The following is a 22,381-nucleotide window of genomic DNA, read 5'->3' on the forward strand; positions in this document are numbered from 1 at the left end:
TGACCAGCCCCCATGCGCCGTTCGGTTTCCCCGCAAGCTGACAACCGAGACTGACGTGGACTTCTGCACACGTGTCGATCTCCTCTGCCAACGTCTCCAAATCGAGACACGTGGATAAAATATTCGAAATTCCCCTTTTTTCCCGCGCATATTCCTCGATCGAAGTCTTCGTCGTTCCGGTCCGCGATCTTCCCCCAAATCGGTCGGTCGATCGAAGCAGCGATCGATGATTGTTTGATCTTCTCTTGGCTTGATTTCAACGATGATACGATCGGCGGGGAATCGCTGCGGATTGCAGCGCAGATTTTGGTTTCCGAGGAGGGCGATGAGCTCGCGAGTGATGGCGTTGGGAGACGAAGCGAAGAGATTGAGCGAGATCATGGTGTCCTGTCCCAAGACCGGGCTGGAGGTCGCGCTAGACGGAAGCGGCGTCTGGATGACGCCGGATCTGGCGGAGCAAGTGCTGCGGAGGTTCGAGAACGCGGGAATGCTCGCCTACAAGTTCTTCGAATGGGCCGGAAAGCAGCGAAACTACTCCCACAGCGTCAAGGCCTACCACACCATGATCGGATCCCTGGCCAAGATCCGGCAGTACCAGATCATGTGGCAGCTCGTCGACGCCATGCGCGGGCGAGGCATGCTCAACATCGAGACCTTCTGCGTGATCATGAGGAACTACGCGAGGGCGAAGAAAACAGACGAAGCGATCTACACCTTCAACGTGATGGACAAGCACGGGGTGGCGCCAAACTTGGCGGCCTTCAACGGCCTACTCAGCGCGCTGTGCAAGTCCAAGAACGTGAGAAGAGCGCAGCAGCTGTTCGACGAAATGTCTCATCGGTTCGCCCCGGACTCGAAGACGTTCAGCATACTGATCCAAGGGTGGGGGAAGGAGCCGAATCTGCCAAAGGCGAGGGAGCTCTACGGGCGGATGATCGAGGGGGAGTGCGAGCCGGACGAGGTCACGTACGGGATCATGGTAGACGTGCTGGCCAAGGCGGGGAGAGTGGAAGAAGCCGTGGGGATCGTGAAGGAGATGGAGTCCAGAGCCTGCCCGTCCTCTTCCTTCGTCTACAGCGCCCTCATCCACGCCTACGGCGCGGAGAGGCGGCTCGAGGAGGCCGTCGCGGCCTTCTTAGACATGGAGCGAGCCGGAGTCCGACCCGACGTGGCGGCCTGCAATGCCTTGGTCGGCGCCTTCTGCAGGGCGAGCAAGCTCGACATGGCCATGAAGGTGGTGGGAGACATGGAGAGGAAGAAGGGCGTCGTTCCTAACGCCCGGACCTGCAACATCCTTCTCAACGGGCTCATCTCGGCGGGGGAAACTGACCGGGCCTACGCCTTCTTCCGGAAGATGATCCCGCGGTGCGAGCCGGATTCCGACACTTACACGATGATGATCAAGATGTTCTGCGCGGGGGGGAGGTTGGACCGGGCGCTCAAGGTCTGGAAGTTCATGGAGAGGAAGCAGTTCATCCCCTCCATGCACACCTTCTCCGCCCTCGTCAACGGCCTCTGCAGCCATGGCGAGGTCGAGCGGGCCTGCGCGCTGCTCGAGGAAATGCTCGACCGGGGGATACGCCCGCCTGGGTCCACCTTTGGCAAGCTCAGGCAGCTTCTCTTGAAGCGAGACAGGTCAGACGTTCTTCGTTTCCTCACCGAGAAGATGAACCTCTTGATCAAAGAACCACTGTGCGACTAAACCTTATCCAAAGTTCGGGGTCGAGATATATAGCAAATACAGGGGAGAGGAACATATCTCCTTCATCCTTGTCCTCAGAGCCCTGCACCTTCGCTTGCCGGAGATCAACTCGGGTTCAGACCAGGTACCTTGTTCTTCATTGCCCGCATCTTCTACTCCGGCGGCTCTTCCCGCCGTCCCGGGCGGCGCCGCGGGAGCGAGGAAGAGGCACACGACGCTCACTAGCCAGTACAGGGAACCCAACAGCAGGGATTCTGAGAAACAGGAGATTGCATCTGTGAAGAGAAATTCAAGGTGGGAAGGAAGAAGAAGGAGAAGGTTGTGGAGGGGTTGCTTACCCACGAAGAGCACGGCAGACTCCTGTATGGCTAGTGGCGCAGCGAGCGCCGGCTTGGGCTTGGTCAAGGACTGGCGAAGCGCCATGTTCTCAGCAGCGCAGCAGTGAAGAGCGCGTTGGAGGCGCTTCACTTCTAGTGACATGTATTTGCTCTTCATCTCCAGTTCCTTGACGTACATCTTCTTCCTTTCTCTTGATTTCATGGCGGATTCTCTGTTCTTCATTTGCCTGACATGGATGGAATTTAAGCGAGCTGTGACTGGGAGAGTTTACATGTTTTGATTTCATAGTTGAGTTGGAGGCATGATCCGTTGAACAATGGGAATTTCGACTCGGATAAGTGAATACATTGATGAGATGTCACACATGAACCAGCCAGCGGAAGACGGAAAAGTATGATTATTGGAGGCATGATCCGTTGAACAGAGGGAATTTCGAATCGAATTGGTGGTACGTTGATTCTATGTCTTACATGAACCAACCAGCGGAAGATGGAAACGTGTTTATATTAGAGTTCACACAGATGATCCGTTTCGAATCGAATTGGTAAATAAGCTGGAAGGATGTCAGAGAGATAATACATGGTAGGATTTCAACAATTTATCAACGCTAGACGGAAACAGTTTTGAATTAGAGACATGATCAGTGGGAATTTCGATTCAAATTGGCGAAAACAAATTGCAACGGTGACAGAGAGTTTAAATAGTATGATTCCATCCAACTGGGAGAACATTTACCAGTCAGTACTAGATGAAATCATAGTTGAATTAAAGGCAAGATATGTAATACAAGTGAGAGTTTCGTTGTCGAATTGGTGAAAAAAAACATGCATGGTGCGTCAGATAGAATTTACATGGATTAATCACATCAAATTCATCGAAAATAGACCGATCCGGGAGAATTTAGGGCGACTTTAAACAGTGTAATTACATCAAACAAATCGGAATTGACCGATCGGCGCTGGAAAGAGACCAATCCATCCATAAAAAATTCAGTAGCAATTTCGAATCGAAAAGGTAAAAATTCACTCATACCTTCTGCGTTTCTTAAAGCGAATACCCTCGTCGTCTTCCCCCTTGCTCTCCGAATCATCATCGTTCGTCCCTTCGTAGTGTCCCTTCGTAGGTTCCACGTCCTCTTCGCTCTTCTCCGTAAACTCAACGGCAACTTCGTACGCGGGGGTAGAAAACACATCGGCGAAGAAACCATCAGGCAACGGCTGGTTCACCTCCTGGACGTCCCCATTGTCCTCCATCAAAAACTTCTCTAGTTCCCAAATCATCTGCGGCGACATGGACTGCGGTGAAGGATAGGAAAGAGGAGAAATCTCATCTGAAAGAGCGAAATCTTCGATTTCTACGAAGTCAAGGAATAGTCCGTCCAGAGAATCAAGGGAATTGGGGGAGAGTTCTTCCGATTTTGCTGCCCCATCTGCCATGAACGGGTTGACGAGAAGTTGTAATCTGGGTTTCGAGAGAGGTTTGGCTATTTAAAACGCGGTTGCTTGCGCGCCAAGGAAGCCGAGCTGCAGTTTGCCTCGTCATCGGGCCAATAGGAGCTCTCCACGTGTTTTTATTATTTCTCCAAAAAACCCAACTTTCCGGTCCCCATTCTAGGAAACTAAAACATCTTATGTTTCAATGTAAATGGAGCCTGAGATTCTTGGCACTGGATTAGCACACAATTTTTTTACTGTAAAGTTTCTTTTAAAATAACTTATATTAAGTTGTTGTGTTTCCTTGTATGTATGGCCAAAAGCAGCTAATCTTAGAATAGAAGTTGATGTTTGAGTGTGCCCTCTTGCTGACTTAATTTTTCAATGAATCCATTGTTTTTGAATCTTGGGCTAATCAGCAGCGCAGTTTAGTTACACTGTTCAATATATCATTAAGAAAAGCAAAGTTTAAGATATCCTAATATTGCTCCCACGTCACAAATACTTAAAGTTTATGTGTTGTTTTGTGTATGAAAATTATTTAAACCTACTATCATGGATTGCTGATATGTAAATCGGACTCTCCTCCTAATATAATATTCAATGTATTACTATTTTTAATTCATTATCAATCAATTTGTCGATAAATAATTAGATTGTTACTTGCAGGACACATTTTTGGAAAATAATTTTATGTTTAGCTTGTTCTATTTTATCATTATAATGTGATGCATTAATCTGTATATTATATAAAAGATATTATAAATTAGATCATACAATAATGTTTTACGGTTAAATTTATACATCAAGTTTTCATTGGGTATTTATGTGTTAACTATATCTGTGTTGAATAAAATCATGATGAGTCTTGCCAAACTAGATGCAAAGACATCTTCTTAATATATGTTTATGCCACAGTTAATGTCCCTATCATAGGGTGAAGCTGACCCACATAGAATCCTCTTTGAATGTTTTTTTATACTAATCTACACTTAATTACAAATTATACAGATTTATGTTCTACCAGCATAGGACCCACTTAAATGCCAGGTATTTTAGCTTTGTTGACCATTTATTTTCTAAGTAAAAAGTATAACTGAAAAAAAAAATTATTGGATGGGCTAGTAATATTGGTGTACCAATGGCTTTAAAAACATTTATAATATATCTAAGTAGTTTCGCTTCACCCCTTCTGCTCTCGCTCACTCGCGCCTTCTAACACTTTACTTATTATATTATTAAAATAAATCAGAAGTAAAGTACGCACAAGAAGCGGGATGGTCTTGAAGATTTGGCTACTTTACAGACCTTTCGGTGATAACTATAAAGAAAAGGGGTCTTGGAAAGAGAAAGATGTCATATTTCCTGAATCCAATAACTAGCATTTTTTGTCATTCTTCAAAAGAAATACCAGAACATGGTAATAAAACATTAGGAAACCCTCGAGCAATCATCATCATATATAACTTTGAAAATGTTAATTTAAATAACATTCCAAGAGCAATGAAATATCAATTTTTTTAGGTGTTTGATTCAATTAAGAACGCCACCATATTTAATTGTTCCAAAATTCAATAGTATTGAATCTGATAGTTTACTTGTGTGTATAACTGTGTCATTGATATCAGACTAATATTTCATCATGATATGGAATTCACATAATAGCTATACATTAAGCCCAATCCTTGTGGAGATGACCTTAATCTCGCTATACACTCGAGTAAGTTTCTATATTTTACAAATTTATTTGATTGTAGGCAAATTAATTTTACAACGACATTAAAAATTAGCACCGCAATTTGCCTCTGTCGCCTCCCTAAGCAATTTTTGCAATGACAGAGCTGTCATGACCACTTCAAGCTTTGAAAATGAGCTCTGGTGATGCCCTTCTTTCTTGCAATGATAGACGCATGTTAGGCCCTTCCAAATCACCCTTTAAAGGGTCGAGAGAAGTTTTCTCAGCTCTCCAATGGGTCAGACTTGATCCAATGGCTCTCTAGGAGTCGTTCGATCATTTTGCGGTCCCCTCATCATCATCCTGTGCCGGTCAACTGACGAGAATGGCGGCCGGGGGTGGAAAGGTACAAGTCTAACCCCCAAACCTTCCCCCCCATCCGATCCCCCTCAAATGGGTTCAATGGATGTGATTAAATCAAACTTCTGGACCCATTCTTAATGGGGAACCCCTCTTCGCCACATCTGTGGCCTTGTCAGTCGCCCCCTCAACTGCCCCCTCACCGACTCGTGCTCTCATTCGCTCAACACTTGGCCCCACTATCCGCGTTATCAGTCGTATCCAATCACAATGCCTGAAAAAGAAAGAAAGAAACTAAATATTACCAAGCAAATGGCTCAAATCATGTATGTTCATTGAAATTGGCCTGGCATGACATGGGCTTCGGCTGGTTTGCCTCAAAGCCTGGTTATGTTTTCTTTCTAAATTTCATTCAATCTAGTTAACAACTCTAATGACATTTATTGGTCTTCCAAATTAATTAGCATCATCTTATAGATTAATTAAAGTCAGATCAATTTAACCCAATCGACAGGTTGAGTCTCCAACACGTGGAGGGGCCAAGCTACACCTCGTGCTATAGAAGATGCAAACGAGAGTAAATTGACTCACTCATGAAGAATGTTCATCATCATTTATAGTGTATGTATAGTCCCTCATTCACTTGACGCTCCTGAGACGACTTAGGGTATGGTCAACTGTCAAATCCTAATCGGTCATCTGAGTTAGTACTGATGTGTTATCTTCAACTCTGTGAGATCATAATATTGAATTCACATTTGTGTGTTCTGTAGATCAACTCGTGTGATGTAACACAATGTGTCGGGATTGAGTGGCACACGTTACACCACAAGGGAGGGGCAGCTAATCAGTAGAGCCACGGCGCAGGGTGGCCGAGTCAGCAATAATGGTGGGGTGAACTTCTTGCTATAGGCAACAAAGATAGGCGTCGGCAGCGAGCTGTTCTTCTTGCGACGCCATGTACTTCGCGGTGGTGAGCTAGTGGCGGCAGGTAGTCCAAAGGATGTCTCCCTTGAAGCTGCTCTAGAAGACCATAGCGACAGGCATTGGATGACGCAAAGGTGCAGCTATACATGGCAGTTGTAATGGGGTGTGCATCGGACTTCAACGACGATGACGTCAGTTGTGAGTAATGACTAAAGCTAGCTATCGGCTGATGGAGGTAGGCATTGATGGTGATGGCCACAAATATTCTTCCTACGGCCACGTGTACTTCGCGGCGATGAACTAGCGGCAGCGGGTCATCTGGCGATCGCTCCCCTCGAGGCTACTATAGAGAATAGTAGGTGCGGCTAGGCGCGTGTGCGGCATGTGTGGTGCGGTGGCGTAGGTAGGCGCAGCGGCGCAAGTAGGTGCAGTGACGTGGGTAGGTGCAGCAGCATGTGTAGGTGCAGTGGTGTGGGGAAGCGCGGCGGCGCGGGTAGGTGCGGCAATGCAGGTAGGTGCAGCGGCACATGTAGGCACATTGACAAAGGTATGCGCAGCGTCGCAAGTAGGCACCACAACACGAGTAGGCGCCACAATGCCGGTAGCCGCAACGGCACGGGTAGGCACAACGGCACAAGTAGGCGCCCCGACGTAGGTAGGCGTGGTGGCGCTGGTAGGCGCGGCGGCACAAGTCGGCATGATGAAGGGCTCGGTGGCAAGCATGTTGGTGAAGATCATGGCGAGCGTAGGTAGGCATGGTTAGGCATGGTGGCGGGCACAACGAAGGGCTCAATGAGACATGGTGGCAGTTGCGGCTTTGGCTTCCGCTGCGACTGCGGCTGCTGGCGACAGTCGATGGCCTTGCGGTTGTCAGCCATAGCTTGCGGCCGTCAGCCGTGGATAGCGGCTATGGTCGCAACTGCCGCTGGCGTGGCTGCGGTCGTGGCTGCTGCTGGAAAAACTGCATCTGCGGTTGCGGCTTCCGTTGACGGATGATGGCTTGGCAGCCGTCGCCCGCGGACGACGGCCATCGGCCATGGATGGCGATTGCAGACATGGCGACGGCTTGCAGTTGTGGCTACCTGCAAGTGCGGTGAAGATGAGTCACGAAGAAACTCGCCAGCGGACGTGGACAAATAGGATTATTAGTAAAGAGCAGCAAGTAGTAATGAAACACATACCCCATACTCGTTAGAGGATAGATGAAATAGGATTCAATATAGGATTAAAGATAGATAGGATTCAATGGCTAGGATTAGATTCAACCATAGTCGTTATACTAGTTATAACGACAATGATTTAAACTGCTGAATGACCAAGATTGTTCAAACCATAGCTGTTATAATAGTTATAACGGCTATGATTAAAACAGAATAATTATACGTTATAACTATAACTCATATAAATCCAAACCAATGTAAAGAGATTAATTTTAAGGAGAAAAGATATATTTAAACATCTTCGATGGTGTTCCTCTCTCTATCTCTTCTTTCTCCTCTCGACTCTTCTTATTCTCCTCGTGTTCTCTCTTGAGCAAGGTCAGACCTGTACATGGTATCAGAGCGAAGATCGGTGATCAAGATGGCTGAAGAAAGCTCTACAGAAATTAGTCCTATTGTGTCCACCGATGAATTCAGTGCAGCAACTGCTAGACAAGTCCAAGTTGTGATTACTCCTGGGATTATAATCAACCCAAGGTTGAATAGCGAGAACTATCAGACATGGAAAATCTCCATGCTCCCAATTTTATACTGGTATGATCTGATGAAATTTATAGAAGGAATTTTCCCTCAAAAGTTGATTACAGATGCTCAAGGAAACATGATCGAAAATCCAAAATTCAAGAAATGGTGGAGAACAGATCAACAAGTTCTTGTATTCCTTCATCAAACAATCTCTAAATCTGTTTGTCCTTAAGGAAGGCAAAATCTCTGAATCTGTTTGTCCTTACATAAGGAAGCTTGGGAAAGTTTAGAAAATACCTTTTTTGGGTGGAATCACACTCGAATCATGGAACTTCAATGACAATTTCATAATATGAAGCAAGGTACACAATCTGTTGACGATTACATCAAACATTTTAAATAAATGGTTGAATCAATATAGAAAATGGGCCATCATGTCGATGAATCATCTATCATTTATACATTTCTAAGAGTCTTGGGATCTGCATATTCCCAATTTGTGGTCAGTATTAATCCTAATCTTTATCATTTGTAGTTTGATGAGATTATGGCTCACCTGAAATCACATGATGCATTTCTTATTTTTGAACAAGAAAATGATGATAATTCTTTCCCGCATATAGCTACCAATCTACAGACTCATAAAAGTCAGTAAGGATTCAACTACTAAAGGAAAATTTTTGGTTAAAACAGATATAATTTCCAAGGCAGAGGACGAGGAAGAGGAAGGAATTCTGAGGTTTCAACCCATGTGTCAGATATGTTTTCAATTCGGGCATAGAGAAAGGGAATGCCCAGATTTACACAAGACTTTCCAGAATTCAAGATCCTGGAGACAAAATACATAAGAAAATGTACAAGTATTCATATTTACTGTCACAGAAAATCAAGAATGGTAAACTGAGAGTGGGGCGACGCATCATGTTACAGCAGATCAAAACACACTAGCTCAACCAAGACCTTACCCACAAAATGATCAACTATGAATTGGCAATGGCACAGATTTGAAAATTTTATGAATTTGTTCTTCAAAATTACAACATCTAATCAAATATTGCATCTAAAGATATTCTGCATGTACCTGATATTACTAAGAATTTATTATATGTTCATAAGTTTGCTAAAGATAATAATGTTTTCATTGAATTTCATGATTTTTACTGTCTTGTGAAGGACAAAGCAACCCATCAAGTTCTACTCAAAGGAACAGTTAAGAATGGGTTTTATCATCTTGAAAATCAAAGTACTACAAAGGCTGTTTTTGTTGGGGAAAAGGTGTCTTCAGAAACCTGGCTTTAACATGTAGGGCATCCTCAATTCCGAATTCTGATTTCAATTTCAATTAAATTTGGTCTTCATGTTTCTCAAAACAATTTGAATTTCATATTTGAACCTTGCAATTTAGAAAAATCTCACACGCTTCCTTTTTCGTCTACTAACCATTTTTCTAGAAATTTTTTAGAAGTTATTCACTCTCATCTGTGGGGTCCCTCTCCGATAATGTTTCAATCAGGTTTTTCTTACTATTTTGTTTTTATAGATGATTTTATAAAATATACATGGATTAACACTCTTAAAAAGAAAAGTGATCTTCTTTCTATTCTTATTGAATTTCATAATCGGGTAGAAAATCAGCTAAGTTCCAAAATAAAATAATTACAGTCTGATTGGGGGGGAGTACTTCAACCAGTCAATTCTTATTTAAAATCAAAAGGCATTATTCACAGAGTATCTTGTCCGCACACACTTGAGCAGAATGGAACTGCTGAAATAAAGCATCGCTGTATAATTGAAGCTTCTCTTGCATTATTAATCGACACGCGAACATGCCAAAATATTTCTGAGATGAAAATGTTGCCACATCTTTTTTTCTTATTAATTGTCTAATTACACCAATGCTGAAAATTAAATCTCTGTATGAATTTTAAATTGGCCACGGCTCCACGGCTGGGGCTATAGCTCGCGACTACAGAGCACTGCAGCTGGGGCCGCAGAGCAATACAACTGCGGCCACGGCTCGCATTGCAAAGCGATGTGGCTGCAACCGCCGAGTGTTGTAGTTGCGGCCACCGAGCATTGTGGCTACGGTCGTGGCCACGACTTGCGGCTATCGCCACGGCCACGACTTAGGGGTGGCAGAGATGGCGGCGATGGCGCCGGTGCTCCGAGGAAGGTGCGATGAAACCCTAATTTCCCTTCTCGAGGGTCACTTTCATAATTCAACCAAACTCTAAAAACTAAAATAAAAATAACCAGGAAGTTATCAAGGGATACATTTATTCAACTCTTTTTTTCTTCTCCTCCTTACGAAGGGCTCTCCACCCTCTTATAGGGATAAATATGGATCTTTTCTCTTAGAAATAAAGGGAAGAAGGCCCAAAAAGAAGTGTCAAAGAGGCCCTAATAAGAGAGAGCTACACATACATGACCATACACGGGCTCACACATACAGAAAAATGTAAGACCATACGGGGGTCCAAACATATGTGAACAAAATCAAAGAAATCGGGTCTTCTAGGCTACATGGTCCTCCATCATCGTGGAAGAAGGTACGTCAGTCGCCTGCCGTAGTGACCAATCCCGCCTCCAACTCCGTTAGTGTAGGGTCAGGAAGAACCTTGCTGCACACGTCAATGACCACCCGCCCGACAAAAATGACCTCACAGTTTCTCCCGCTGAGTTGCATTGTGAATCGACATGCTCCGCGCCTTGACCAATCGATGGAAGACATAGGTGCCGCCATCCGCATGCACTGTGTGCTGACCATTGCACCAGCACTTCCGCGATCAATGACTCCCCCCATAGCCAATCTCGGTTGTCGTCCCCCTTGTCCCCCCGTTCCGCCGATGGACATCAGTTTTGTTTCATCGACCGCCAATGGGCCCACCCCGTCGACTGACGTCGGCTGTTAATGGTGGTTGGTTTCGTTTGTACTCGGGTCCTGACATCGCCACCCCTGGCTATCCGGTCGTCAGCCCGCCCGTGTCCCCTTGATTATGAGTTGCGGCAGCCTGATAGACTCGGTTGAAACCTCGCTAGCACCAACCTACCAGGTTTCGACCTGACTCGTGCCTGCCCAACATCTGACCACAGTTGTGACTTTCCGCTGTCAACGCCAAACAGTGGTCGAATACACCCTGCTCTACCCGTGGTTGTGATCGCTTGATAGGGCCATCCTGTGGCCGCTACCGCGTATGGGCCAACCCCCCCAGCGTGTAGCCCTAACGGCGATCCCCCCCATCTGGTGCTACTACACTGCATGCCACCACCGAGGATCCTCCAGTCGTCTACATTGATCCTATACACAACCCTCTGTTATGTCCTTTAGGTGACACCTCACGCCTTGCGCATGGTCTCCCGACGTGGAGCCCGACCATCTCTGCCACTGCTTCTAAGCCCTACCACAGCCAATGTACAGGACGGGAGTGCTCTTCCCCATTGTTACCTGAGTGGTCGACCCTCCATTCCGTTCCCTGACCACACCGGGGTTCTCCTCACCCCGGGCTCCCTCGTCAATGCCTCAATGGTCGCGATTCACCTCAAGCACCCGACTCGGCCACGCAGGTCACATTCCTCTTCTCCTCTTACATTGTTATTACGTCTTTCAGTGCTGTATTTTGCTTGCTCCGCTGCCTAGAGAGTTTTTATACATTTTGTAGGGTTAGCCACCATACACATATTAGGAACATCCCTTTGCAGGTATCGGAACAACGTCGCTCGTGGCGATGGGCGTGGCGCGCACCGACGGTGAACGTCCCCCCCCGCCCTATCTACCTTCGATCAGACCACCCAGGTCATTGGGAGCTTGTACATGCCCTGATCCCTGGTGTTGTTTCATGTGCTTACATCCTGGATAAGTTGATTTTCCATCATTCTTCTTGTCAATTTTCAAACAAATGCATTATTATCATCGTTGCATCACACATCCTTGTCGATACCTTTGGTGTGACATGAGCCGTTTGATCCTGACCCGTCGTGTTACATCATCTCCACACTAATGGCTACGGGACGGGCCATCGTCATAATATTATGTCTGGATACTTCGATGTCCTTCTCGAGTATCCTTCGAATAGGAATATTTAGAACACATGCTCAAAGACTAATGATCTCCATGTTACAATCTCATCATAATTCACTAAGTCCGATCACGTATTCATGGACTTCACTATAAGTATCACACATGCACTATAATGAATATGTTCTATTAACGAACATGGAACGAGATATGGAATGTGTGATTGGCATGTCACCCACATATATTTCCATCAATAAATACCATATGGATACTTCTAGAGGTTAGACGCCACCACCCTTGAAGATACTTCAATTGACTGTATAATTTTAATAATACAACGAGATGTAATCATTGACTTTTTATATTAATCCATATTGATTTGTGTTGTTTCTTCTGTGAGAATCACTCTCTGATTATCATTGAAGCTTATTTGAAATAAAAATAAAACATCATCCAACACTGCATGCATATCTTATTAAATCCTAGACAACCTTACCAAATCTTATCCCATTTAACATATCTCTTCCATATCTATTATATCATTTATAAAGTTGATGAGGTTTCTCTTTAATGATTAATGGGTCTTCTATGCATCAAGATGGCTGTCGTAGGTGAGCTGGACATAAGGGTAATGCTTTGAGTTCTAAGGCCCAACTCAATAATTGATAGGTTTTCAAACCAAGAATTTAGGTAGCTTCCCCTTGAGAATGGAATGGAATGGAAAATATCTAAAATCAGTATAAAATTATTGAGTCTAATAGTTTGCCTCCAAAATATTCATAATATGCTAATTATTATGCTAATATCATCAAACTTTCTTGTTTTCTACTCTTGGATATTATAAATTGAATTTTATCAAGCTTAAAATAATTAAAAATAATTATCACAATATTCTTATCATTGGAATAATTTGTATTTTACAAATATCTTTGACACCATATTATTAAATAAATTATTTTTCTCAGTCTGAAAATATTTTTATGATTTTCTGACAATATATTAATGGGTAATTTATGTTACTTATGGAAAATTTTAAGGCTTTTTCACTATTGTTTCTTGACCTTCCATGTGTCTACATTTGATTGGATTGAATTTGATCAAAAGGCAACAAATCATAATTATCTGCAATGATTAGCATGTCATAATCATCATTATGAAAATATGCCATAACTGTTAATGATTAACAGACACCTTTTCATTTCTTAATCACAAGAGTAACGGGGACCAATAAAAAGATGTTATTTAATTCAAATACAAAGAATGAGAAAAAAATGATGGCAGAATATGTGGTTTTTAATGATTGAGAAAAAAGGTGATTGTGGTAACGTTGTCGGCACAAACCACATTGCCACATCATGCCTTTATGTTGTTAATCATTACACATGTGGATTTTATAGCAAAGATGACACTTGGCCAAGTGTCGTCAATGTAAAGTGGAAATTCATTAGTTTGGCATGCGGCAAGAGTCATGAGATCATATCTATAATAAGTATATGTCTTTATACCATTTTCCTCTTATCTTGCTCAAAATGTGCATTTAGTAGAGTCATTTATCTAGAAAAGCCCAAAAAATGACACCCAATCATTGAAAGAGGTTTGAGATCATGAAACTGTCGACAGATAATTGGAAGCGACACATGCTGACATGGAGAGAGAATATATATTATTTAATAAATCAAAAACCATGATTGCTCCAATTTCAAAGCTTTATTTTGGACAGTCCAAAAGGCCAATCAATCTGAAATTTTGAGGTCACCCTTGTTTTTCTCCCCTCTTTTCCTTCACGCCCTCAGATCGCTACAAAAGAAACTGTTGAACTAAGAGGGGGTGAATTAGTTCTACTTCTTTTATTTATATAGATTCCTTCTTTAACTCTCTCTTACTTCACTCAAGGGACAATAAATTTTTACCCTGCTTCGGGGCACTAATGTGCCCTTACTGCAGCCGCGCCTCGCCCGAGGAGTCGCCCTGACTCCACTAATCACTTTGGCAAATGCAAAGTGAGAAAAACTGTTCGCGATGTACAATCGCTCGCACTGATCTCAAGTAATCACACACTAAAAAACACTTGCTTGGTGCCGACGTCCTCCTCGACCTCAATCGAGTGCCTTCTCAGCTTCCAGCAACGTTCTGAGCCTCTCCCCAGTCCACTCTGTTCTGACGAAGTCCTCACGTCTCAGGCCACCATCCCGTGTTCAAGTGGATGTGATCTTTCTCCTGTTAGTGCACTTCCCTGAAAAGCAATATAATGACAATATCTTTGTTGAAATTAAGTCAACTTTTCTCCTAACCCTAGTTTTCTCCTAAATTCTGTTTTTCCACTTTCAAGTCACAAATCGTGTATCAAATGTCAATTGATGTCAACTACCAATGGATATGATCAAATGCAGTCAAAATCTAAACTTATATCAACTGGTAATAATTCTTCTCAATTGTAATAAGATAGTCCAATGAGATCAATTGATGTTTACTAATATCAGAAATATTCAAAGTAGACAATCAGATCAATCAATATTAAAGATCAATTGTCTTAACTCAAGTTAAATGTGATTTAACAAATATCAATTCAAATAAAGTAATTATAGTGAGTCTGATCGAATGTGATTTAGAAATCTCAAATTAAATAAAACAATTTCACTGTGTAAATCCTGATCGAATGTGATTTAGAAAATATCAATTCAAATCAAATAGTTATATCAATTCTGATCCAATGTAGTTAGATGATATCAATTTAAATCAAACACTTATATCAATTCTGATCCAATGTAGTTAGATGATATCAATTTAAATCAAACACTTGTATCAAATCTGATCAGTTATAACAAAGATATATCAATTCAAATCCAATAGGTATATCACTTATGATCGAATATATATATGTGGGAGATATCAAATGTATTTGAATTTGCGAGTTAATGCATTCAAGAAATCGATTTAGATAGTTATTTAAATTTCATCCAATCTAAAATTCAAATTCAAGTTTACAATATGAATGAATAATTTTCGAATTGAATTTCTTATATCTGAAGAAAACTGAATTTCAAGAACGTTACTTAAAATCAATTAGAATTAGGGCGCCTAAAATATTCCAGTATTTTGAAATCGAATTCAAAACTAATTTGAATTAGTCAAAGAATTCAAATAGATTTAAAGCTGTCAATATATTCAATAATCAAGAAGTCCAAGAAAGTTGGTTATATGATTTCAAATAATTGCAAACATCAAAATCGAATTGAATTTTATATCAATTAACTATGTAGTAAAAAGTGATTCAATCTTTAATCTTTATCAATCAAGATTTTAATTAGATTTTATATTTGATTTCACATAATCAAGAAACCGAAAACAAGTTGTTATTTAGATTTCAGAAATCCAAGATCAAAATCAGTTTTTCAAATTATGAATGTTCAAATTTTGATTTTAGATTCTAACTTACGAAAGTCAATGAATTTCAAGAACCCTCAAATTAATTTCAACAGAAGTCAAGAAATCCAAGATCAAAATCAGTTTTTCAAATTATGAATGTTTAAATTTCGTTTTTAGATTCTAACTTACGAAAGTCAATGAATTTCAAGAACCTTCAAATTAATTTCAACAGAAATCAAGAAATTGGTATCAAGAACCTTCAACAAGATATGGAACAATCTAACCAGGATTTTCTTGAAGAATCAGTAATCACAAACATGCAGATGATGACGTCCACCAGTATTGAATTTCCTCACCACCAGCCAGAACTTTCAAGAACTTTCAGTTGAGAGAGAGAGAGATCACGATTTTTCAAGAGAAGAGAGAGAATGAGCACCAAAAGAATACCTTAGAAAAAGGCTACATTGGATATTTATAGCCTTCAACTGTTATTGGGCCCAATTTTCCTTGTCTTATTGGGCTTCTACCTTAATTATAAACTTATTATCCCTAATATACTCCATCACATATTTATCTAATAAATGTCTATATATTACTACTATATTCAACTACTTAATTAATTTCATTAAATATCTATTATATTAAATCATCAAAATCCTTTTCCTAACAGAAATCCTTAAAATTGCTTCCTATATTTGCGGACATTTTAAAAGAGAGTTGCTTTATAAATCTATCTTGTTCTTGGTGTACTTGGTGCTTGAGGAGAGGTAACATAGAAGAGGAGGAGCTTAATTACAGTCGCAAATTATTGTAGTATTGGCGGAACATAAGGACTAAGGGTAAGAAACATTTCTTTACATTGTTTTCTCCTCATTGTAGTCATCAAGTTTAAACCATAATTTGTATCATCACACACCTTTCAGATCCCGATGTCTTCATCATCTTATCACAATCATGCTTAAGTAATTATTTATATCATCGCATACTTATATATCTTTCTATCTTATTATATCGCCATTATCACTTCGTCCTCAGTCTCAATCTTTGTTATTATTTTTCTCATATCACTATATCCTAATAAAATTATTTATTTTAACTGTCTTAATCTTATTCAAAATAAATATCACTCTCTTACCTCCCATTTTTCTGATATCTCCACCTTTTATTTTATATGCATATTTTCTCATTTTCTAATGATCATTCAAATAACATAAACTTCTAATCACCATTCCTTGTGGAGACAGTCTGTACTCATCATTAGCTAGATTTATTTAATTTAGTGATTAAACTCAGAAGCCAAAAATGATGATAAATGATACAGCTAATTTTGTGTTTGTTATGTAAGCATTATGCTAATAAGTATTATTTATAAATATAGTGTACAGATCTCTCTAGAGCCATGTGTATACATACCTAGTATAAATAAGGTAATCAAATATAATAAAAATTAACATCTATATGTTTATTCAACAGTATATTCAAGGTGTAGAGAGTATCTTGAAAATAAGTGTACAAGTGGGGTTCAAACATTCTACAAGATTTATTTGATATACATAATGTAGATAAATACTGATGAATAAAAATGTAATTTTCCTTCAGTATTTATTAGATGTTTTAATAAAAAACATAAATCCGTATTGATTACACATGTTTAATCAATCAAATGTTTCGAAAATGCAAGGAAAACATTTACTAATAATTTGTTCCCATGGATATATTGATTTTCCTGATATTAGTTTTCCTCTCTCTCCAATATCCAAAATTTTGCAATATTTTACATATTTTCAAACATATAAAAATAAAAATTAAAAACCTTTCAAATTTCATTAATTCCTAATTTGAGTACACAACTAGGACAAGCTCAAGAGTTTGTTAAAGATCACTCAGAACCAAATAAAATCAAACAAAAACCTACTTTTCATTTTCATTGGGATAATCCTTTAACTATTATATTAACATCATAGGGGGGAAAAATATTTTTAAGATAAAAGAGGTAATAAATATCCTAAAGGAATTTGTTACATATGTATAACAGAAATTAGTTTTATTCTGTTATTTGGATCTTATCAGTGGTTATAATGAATGTCCATAATCTAAAATATTGGCATGAATATTAGAATTCGGAGGAATTTTGGATAAATATCAGTTATGTGGGCATGACATTAACCACTATCACCACATGCCTACCTTCAAATTTATCTAAAATATTGGCATGATGGAATGAATTTTGTATTTTCAATAAGAGAAGTCCAATTTTACTTTATTATATTATAAGGCTAGAGAGTACCATGTGGTATGAAAAAAATAGTATCATGTAATATTATCTACTTTAGCCCACACCAAGTTGATGTGCAGTAAAATAATAATAAAGTATATGAATCATACAGTGAATAAAACCTCATACTCCTCCAAAGGCTCAACGTCACTTATTCAACTTAATATTAGAACACAATTATACATGTGATGACACATATATACTGTATTAATATTCAATTCACGAACTTAACATATAATATTATGCATCAATGTCGTGACATAGATATTGTTTATGTTTTAGATGTATAATAAAGATTGGTGCATGAGTACTGCCTCATAATTAATTTCTGTATTCTGAACTTCTCTTGTGTTGTTGCTTTGCACAATGCTGTTTTGAAAAGTGGCCGAGATCACTTTGGTGATTAAGCTATTTTCCATAAAGTAGGGCAGTTATGAAACATAAGTCTCCTCATGCAGAAGCAAAATCCCATCCAATGAGCAAACTGTAAATCTTATTCGGTTAAAAATAGTGTTCAAGGATAAATTTTGCATCAAATAGTATCGAATTCACCTTTTTGCATCATCAGTGTAGTTGCTAGTACATTGATCAGGAATAAACTACAGCAGCGAACAGGGAATTTCATTCGGCAGATGAGGAACGATAACTTCTTGAATTAAAAAGGCATGATTTGGTCTTGGTGCTTTTTATTTTCTGTTTACTACGTATCATGGGTTTCAATACCCTCTTAACTTTTATGTTTAAGTTGTGCCAGAGGACAATCGCTCTGGATTCCTCAGTGGAAACTCTGTCATAATAAACCCATCTGCAAAGCTCTCTCTCTCTCTCTCTCTCTCTCTCTCTCTCTCTCTCTCTCTCTCTCTCTCTCTCTCTCTCTCTCTCTCTCTCTCTCTCTCTCTCTCTCTCTCTCTCTCTCTCTCTCTCTCTCTCGCTCGCTCGCTCGCTCGCTCTCTCTCTATCCCATCTGCATGCTGTCCACGCTGTTACTCTCTCTCTCTCCCTCGGAGAATCTCATAGGTGCGATGAACCTCTCTCTCTATCCCATCTGCAAGCTGTCCTCGCCGTGACTTTCTTGTTCTCTCTCGGCAAGAGAAGAAGAATCTCATAGGCGCGATAAATTGAGAATCTTACTTCCAACGAACTGTTTGCCGGAGTCACGACAGCGCGTCATCGCTGCTCAGAGGAGGTCTCGTCAATGCCGTCCAGCAAAGATGGCGGCGAATGATGTGTTAGTCCTTCCTCCATGCAGAAAGACGTCCGCTTTTACCCCCCATGCAAATCGGACAGAGCGCGAGAGAGTTGACCAGTGAGGCGATGTTTCAAAACAAGTCACGTCGCATTAAGCAGGTCATTGCAATTCGTACTGAGAGGAGGAGCTGTACAAGGTCAATGGATGAGAGGACGTCTCCGAATTTCTCATCGTCTGATCGTCCTGCCATAGCGGCAGAGGAGGCAAGACGGACATTTCATGAAGATCGAAGAACGGAGGAAGCGAGCCGCCGAGGAAGAAGGGACTGAGCTGCGGCTCTGCGCTTAGCTCAACGACGTCTTGTTCTGCTGGGGAGGAGAAGATGGAGCTGATCTCGGACATGGTGGGCGGCGGCGGACGGCGGCGGAGGTCGCGATCGGTGGAGAATCTGTCGGCGGCGCTGCGCTTGCCGAGGAGTCCCGTTAAAGGGGACTCGTCCGATAGAGAACGGGACGGGGGAGGGCCGAATAGGCTGCCTAGATTCTGCAACGCTGGGACTCTCTTGTCGCCTCCAGTTTTCTTAAATACTCTGCAGATCACCCATTCCTCCTGCATTCAAAGACACAATAATCGTTATTCACTGTCATGATTAGAAGAGTATGAATGGAAGACAGATAGATAGATAGATAGATAGAGATAGGATAGAGAGACAGAGATAGAGAGTTGGAGAGAGAGTGAGAGATAGAGATAGAGAGCCTGAGATAGAAATATAGTGAGAGAGAGAAAGAGAGATAGAGAGAGGGAAATAGAGATAGAGAGATGGAGAGAGAGAGATATGGAGAGCAAGAGAGAGAGATAGAGAGATGGAGAGAGAGATATGGAGAGCGAGAGAGATAGACATAGAGAGATGGAGAGAGAGAGATATGGAGAGCAAGAGAGAGAGATAGAGAGATGGAGAGAGAGATATGGAGAGCGAGAGAGATAGACATAGAGAGATGGAGAGCGAGAGAGATAGACATAGAGAGATGGAGAGAGAGAGATATGGAGAGCGAGAGAGATAGACATAGAGAGATGGAGAGAGAGAGATATGGAGAGAGAGAGAGAGAAAGATGACCATGCCGGCGAGGCATTGGGAGAAGTCGCTTTCCAGCCGATACTCATGGAGAATCCACTTGGTCTTCTCACCGCGAGGGGCCCTGCCTTTGTAGAAGACGAGAGTCTTCTTCATGCCGACGAGGAGGCCGCCATGGCCGTAAACTTCTCTGTCCTTGCCCGTGGCCTTCCAGTATCCAGATTCTGTGGCTCTGTTCGTCCGGACTCCCGTCGGGTACTTGCGGTCTCTTAGGCTGTAGAAGTACCACTCTCTTTCTCCCAACTTGGCGGCATCTGCGACGCAGAAAGAAAACAACAGAAAAGTTTCAGACATGGAAGAAGGTCTAAATCTTTACGCACTAACTAAACCCCACATATAACTGGAATTTTTAAATCCTATGTTAACTTCTTTTTGGGATGTGTATGATGATAGCTTTTAATCAACCGTTTGTGGCATGGAAGAGGGCGACTGAGGCTTCGTTTTGATGAGATAATTATGGGATATAAGGGGAAGAGATACCTGGAAGCTCCCATGGCTCGCATCTGTTGAGATCGATCTCTACCATGTCCACGCCGACGAAGCCCCCATTGAAAACCTTAGCGGCCAGGTAGAATGTCACCAGCTCTTCATCTGTGGGGTAGAATCGGAATCCCGGAGGAAGTCCTCTGCCGTTCATATCCTCGCTCAGCATTTCCACGAAAGCTTCATCCATAGCCAGCACTTTGTTCAAGCGGAAGAGAGGCTTTGCAGGGAAATGAGAGTCTCGCGATGGGAAGAAATCCTAAACTCGTGGACGTGGCTTTATGTAGAGGAGCTCCGAAACTGAAGAAGAAGAGAGCTACGGACGTTGAAGAGAGTTCATCTGGATGATGGGCGGCGGGTAGGAGGAGGGGTTCATTAATGGGGAATAGAGTCCTCCTGTACGGGAGAGCATCCCCTGGACTGTTGGCGGTCAGGAAGAAGAAAAGAAATGTAACGAGAAAGGAAAGGACCAGAGTAAATGCGTAGCTGGTCCGGGGTCAGAGTGCACATATAACACTTCTCACTGTGACTCGCTTCTTATCAATGCTTCCCTAATCCTATAGCATCAATCTATAAATCTATCTATCTACTACACGATCTATCTATCTATCTATTTATCTCACTATCTGTCCATCTATCTCACGGTCTATCTGTTTCACTATCTGTGAATGCCTTTCTATCAATAGCTATATCATATATATGTTTCTTTCTATCAATAAGAATATCTATAAATATATCCGTCCGTATGTTTGTCTATCTATCTATTCATCTATTTCACAATCTATCTGCTTCTCTTTCGATCTGTCGATCTCTCCATCTATCAATCTATTAAACGATTTATCTGTTCCTCTCTCTGTCTGTCATTCTAATCTCTTTATATAGGCAAATAAAACTAACACGTCAGTCGCGTCCTTCGTGGTCCTTATATCGTAAAATGAGGCAATTTTCGCTCACTTGCGCCTGTCCATCCCTCGAAACTTTCTACACTAGTGAGAAGTTTTACCGAAGGCTGAGTTTTGTGCCAATAAACGAATGGCTAGGGCTCGATAGAGCTTGTCGAAGAGAAGCAAGCCGTCCTGTTTTCACCCTGGAAGTTTCTGCAGAGCTGGCCCATCAACGGGGTCTCATCAGAAAGGATGCTAGAAGCTCATCCCATCAAGCTGACAGGTTTCTCTTCATCTGGGTCGTCTTCCCCTCGCACGAAGAGGAGGCCGGACCGGTGACGATGGAACAGTGGTCATCAGGAAACTGCTGTTAAAGGGAGGCTATGCCGTGAAAAGATTTTGCAGCGGAGAGGGAAGGAAACGACGTCCCCGAGGGAGACGGTCGAGAAAGCAAAGTCAGAGCCTCTGATCCGTAGTATACCATGCGTTTACAGCTCATGAGCGACTGTATTGTCTACATGAGCCCGTGCAAAGATAGATCTCCTCCCGTAGGCAGATGTGTAGAGATTGAATTATAGAAATCTCGGCCGGAAAGAAGAGCTTCGCTTGCATTCGGCAAGAAAAAGGGCAACTTCTGTGTCAAAGTTTGCGCCTTTCCACGTTTTACAAGCCTCGATCATGGATTATGATTGGGTTAAGGCTGCCAAGTTTGATGGGTACCTCCCTCGTAGTCCGTTCTCGGAAGGGAGTATTGCGCTAACGAAGGATCCAACACGTAAGCACGCCATATCTTTCAACGTCGATCGGATCGCCAATGGGATGGAAGAGAAAGGACCCGTCTGGCCTGCGAGCTCTGCTCGTGCACACGCTTGCAGGGCGGCTCCGGCGATACTGTTCGTCCCTGCCGGACATATCC

General features: G+C 41.9%; 3 protein-coding genes across 4 annotated transcripts; 1 reads left to right on the forward strand and 2 right to left on the reverse strand.

The window, feature by feature from the left end:
• The first annotated feature begins 159 nt into the window (after window positions 1-159).
• On the forward strand, window positions 160-2,364 carry APPR6 (Tetratricopeptide repeat (TPR)-like superfamily protein). Its single transcript, XM_078587246.1, has one exon. The coding sequence runs from the start codon at window positions 263-265 to the stop codon at window positions 1,700-1,702; it is 1,440 nt and encodes a 479-aa protein (XP_078443372.1). The 5' UTR covers window positions 160-262; the 3' UTR covers window positions 1,703-2,364.
• Window positions 1,676-3,504, reverse strand: BZIP60 (basic region/leucine zipper motif 60). Its single transcript, XM_078587248.1, has 3 exons — window positions 3,074-3,504; window positions 2,041-2,267; window positions 1,676-1,956 (listed from the first exon to the last, which is right to left on the reverse strand). Exons 1-3 carry the CDS (start codon window positions 3,475-3,477, stop codon window positions 1,706-1,708), a joined length of 882 nt encoding a protein of 293 aa, XP_078443374.1. The 5' UTR covers window positions 3,478-3,504; the 3' UTR covers window positions 1,676-1,705.
• A 15,590-nt stretch (window positions 3,505-19,094) lies between these two features.
• On the reverse strand, window positions 19,095-21,689 carry LOC144713351 (protein CUP-SHAPED COTYLEDON 3-like). 2 transcript variants are annotated; one of them, XM_078587938.1, is made up of 3 exons: window positions 20,579-21,689; window positions 20,081-20,352; window positions 19,095-19,575 (listed from the first exon to the last, which is right to left on the reverse strand). In XM_078587938.1, the coding sequence occupies exons 1-3, from the start codon at window positions 20,769-20,771 to the stop codon at window positions 19,126-19,128; spliced, it is 915 nt and encodes a 304-aa protein (XP_078444064.1). In that variant the 5' UTR covers window positions 20,772-21,689; the 3' UTR covers window positions 19,095-19,125. The 2 variants fall into 2 exon arrangements, with proteins under 2 accessions (XP_078444064.1, XP_078444063.1); XM_078587937.1 differs by lacking the exon at window positions 19,095-19,575 and having other exon boundaries at window positions 19,582-20,352; window positions 20,579-20,881; window positions 21,585-21,669.
• Window positions 21,690-22,381: the final 692 nt, after the last annotated feature.

Source organism: Wolffia australiana, chromosome 15 (genome assembly GCF_029677425.1).
Source record: "Wolffia australiana isolate 7733 chromosome 15, ASM2967742v1".
NCBI lineage: Eukaryota > Viridiplantae > Streptophyta > Magnoliopsida > Alismatales > Araceae > Wolffia > Wolffia australiana.

What these genes read in the sequence shown, in the direction of transcription:
- APPR6 (XM_078587246.1), top strand. Translation starts at nt 263, where the DNA reads ATGATACGATCGGCGGGGAATCGCTGCGGATTGCAGCGCAGATTTTGG.
- BZIP60 (XM_078587248.1), bottom strand. Translation starts at nt 3,477, where the DNA reads ATGGCAGATGGGGCAGCAAAATCGGAAGAACTCTCCCCCAATTCCCTT. An exon ending in CGCTTTAAGAAACGCAGAAG is followed by an intron (nt 2,268 to 3,073) that starts GTATGAGTGAAT and finishes CATCCATGTCAG; the next exon opens with GCAAATGAAGAACAGAGAAT. An exon ending in GTCTGCCGTGCTCTTCGTGG is followed by an intron (nt 1,957 to 2,040) that starts GTAAGCAACCCC and finishes CCTGTTTCTCAG; the next exon opens with AATCCCTGCTGTTGGGTTCC.
- LOC144713351 (XM_078587937.1), bottom strand. Translation starts at nt 20,771, where the DNA reads ATGGATGAAGCTTTCGTGGAAATGCTGAGCGAGGATATGAACGGCAGA. An exon ending in CGAGCCATGGGAGCTTCCAG is followed by an intron (nt 20,353 to 20,578) that starts GTATCTCTTCCC and finishes TCTGCGTCGCAG; the next exon opens with ATGCCGCCAAGTTGGGAGAA.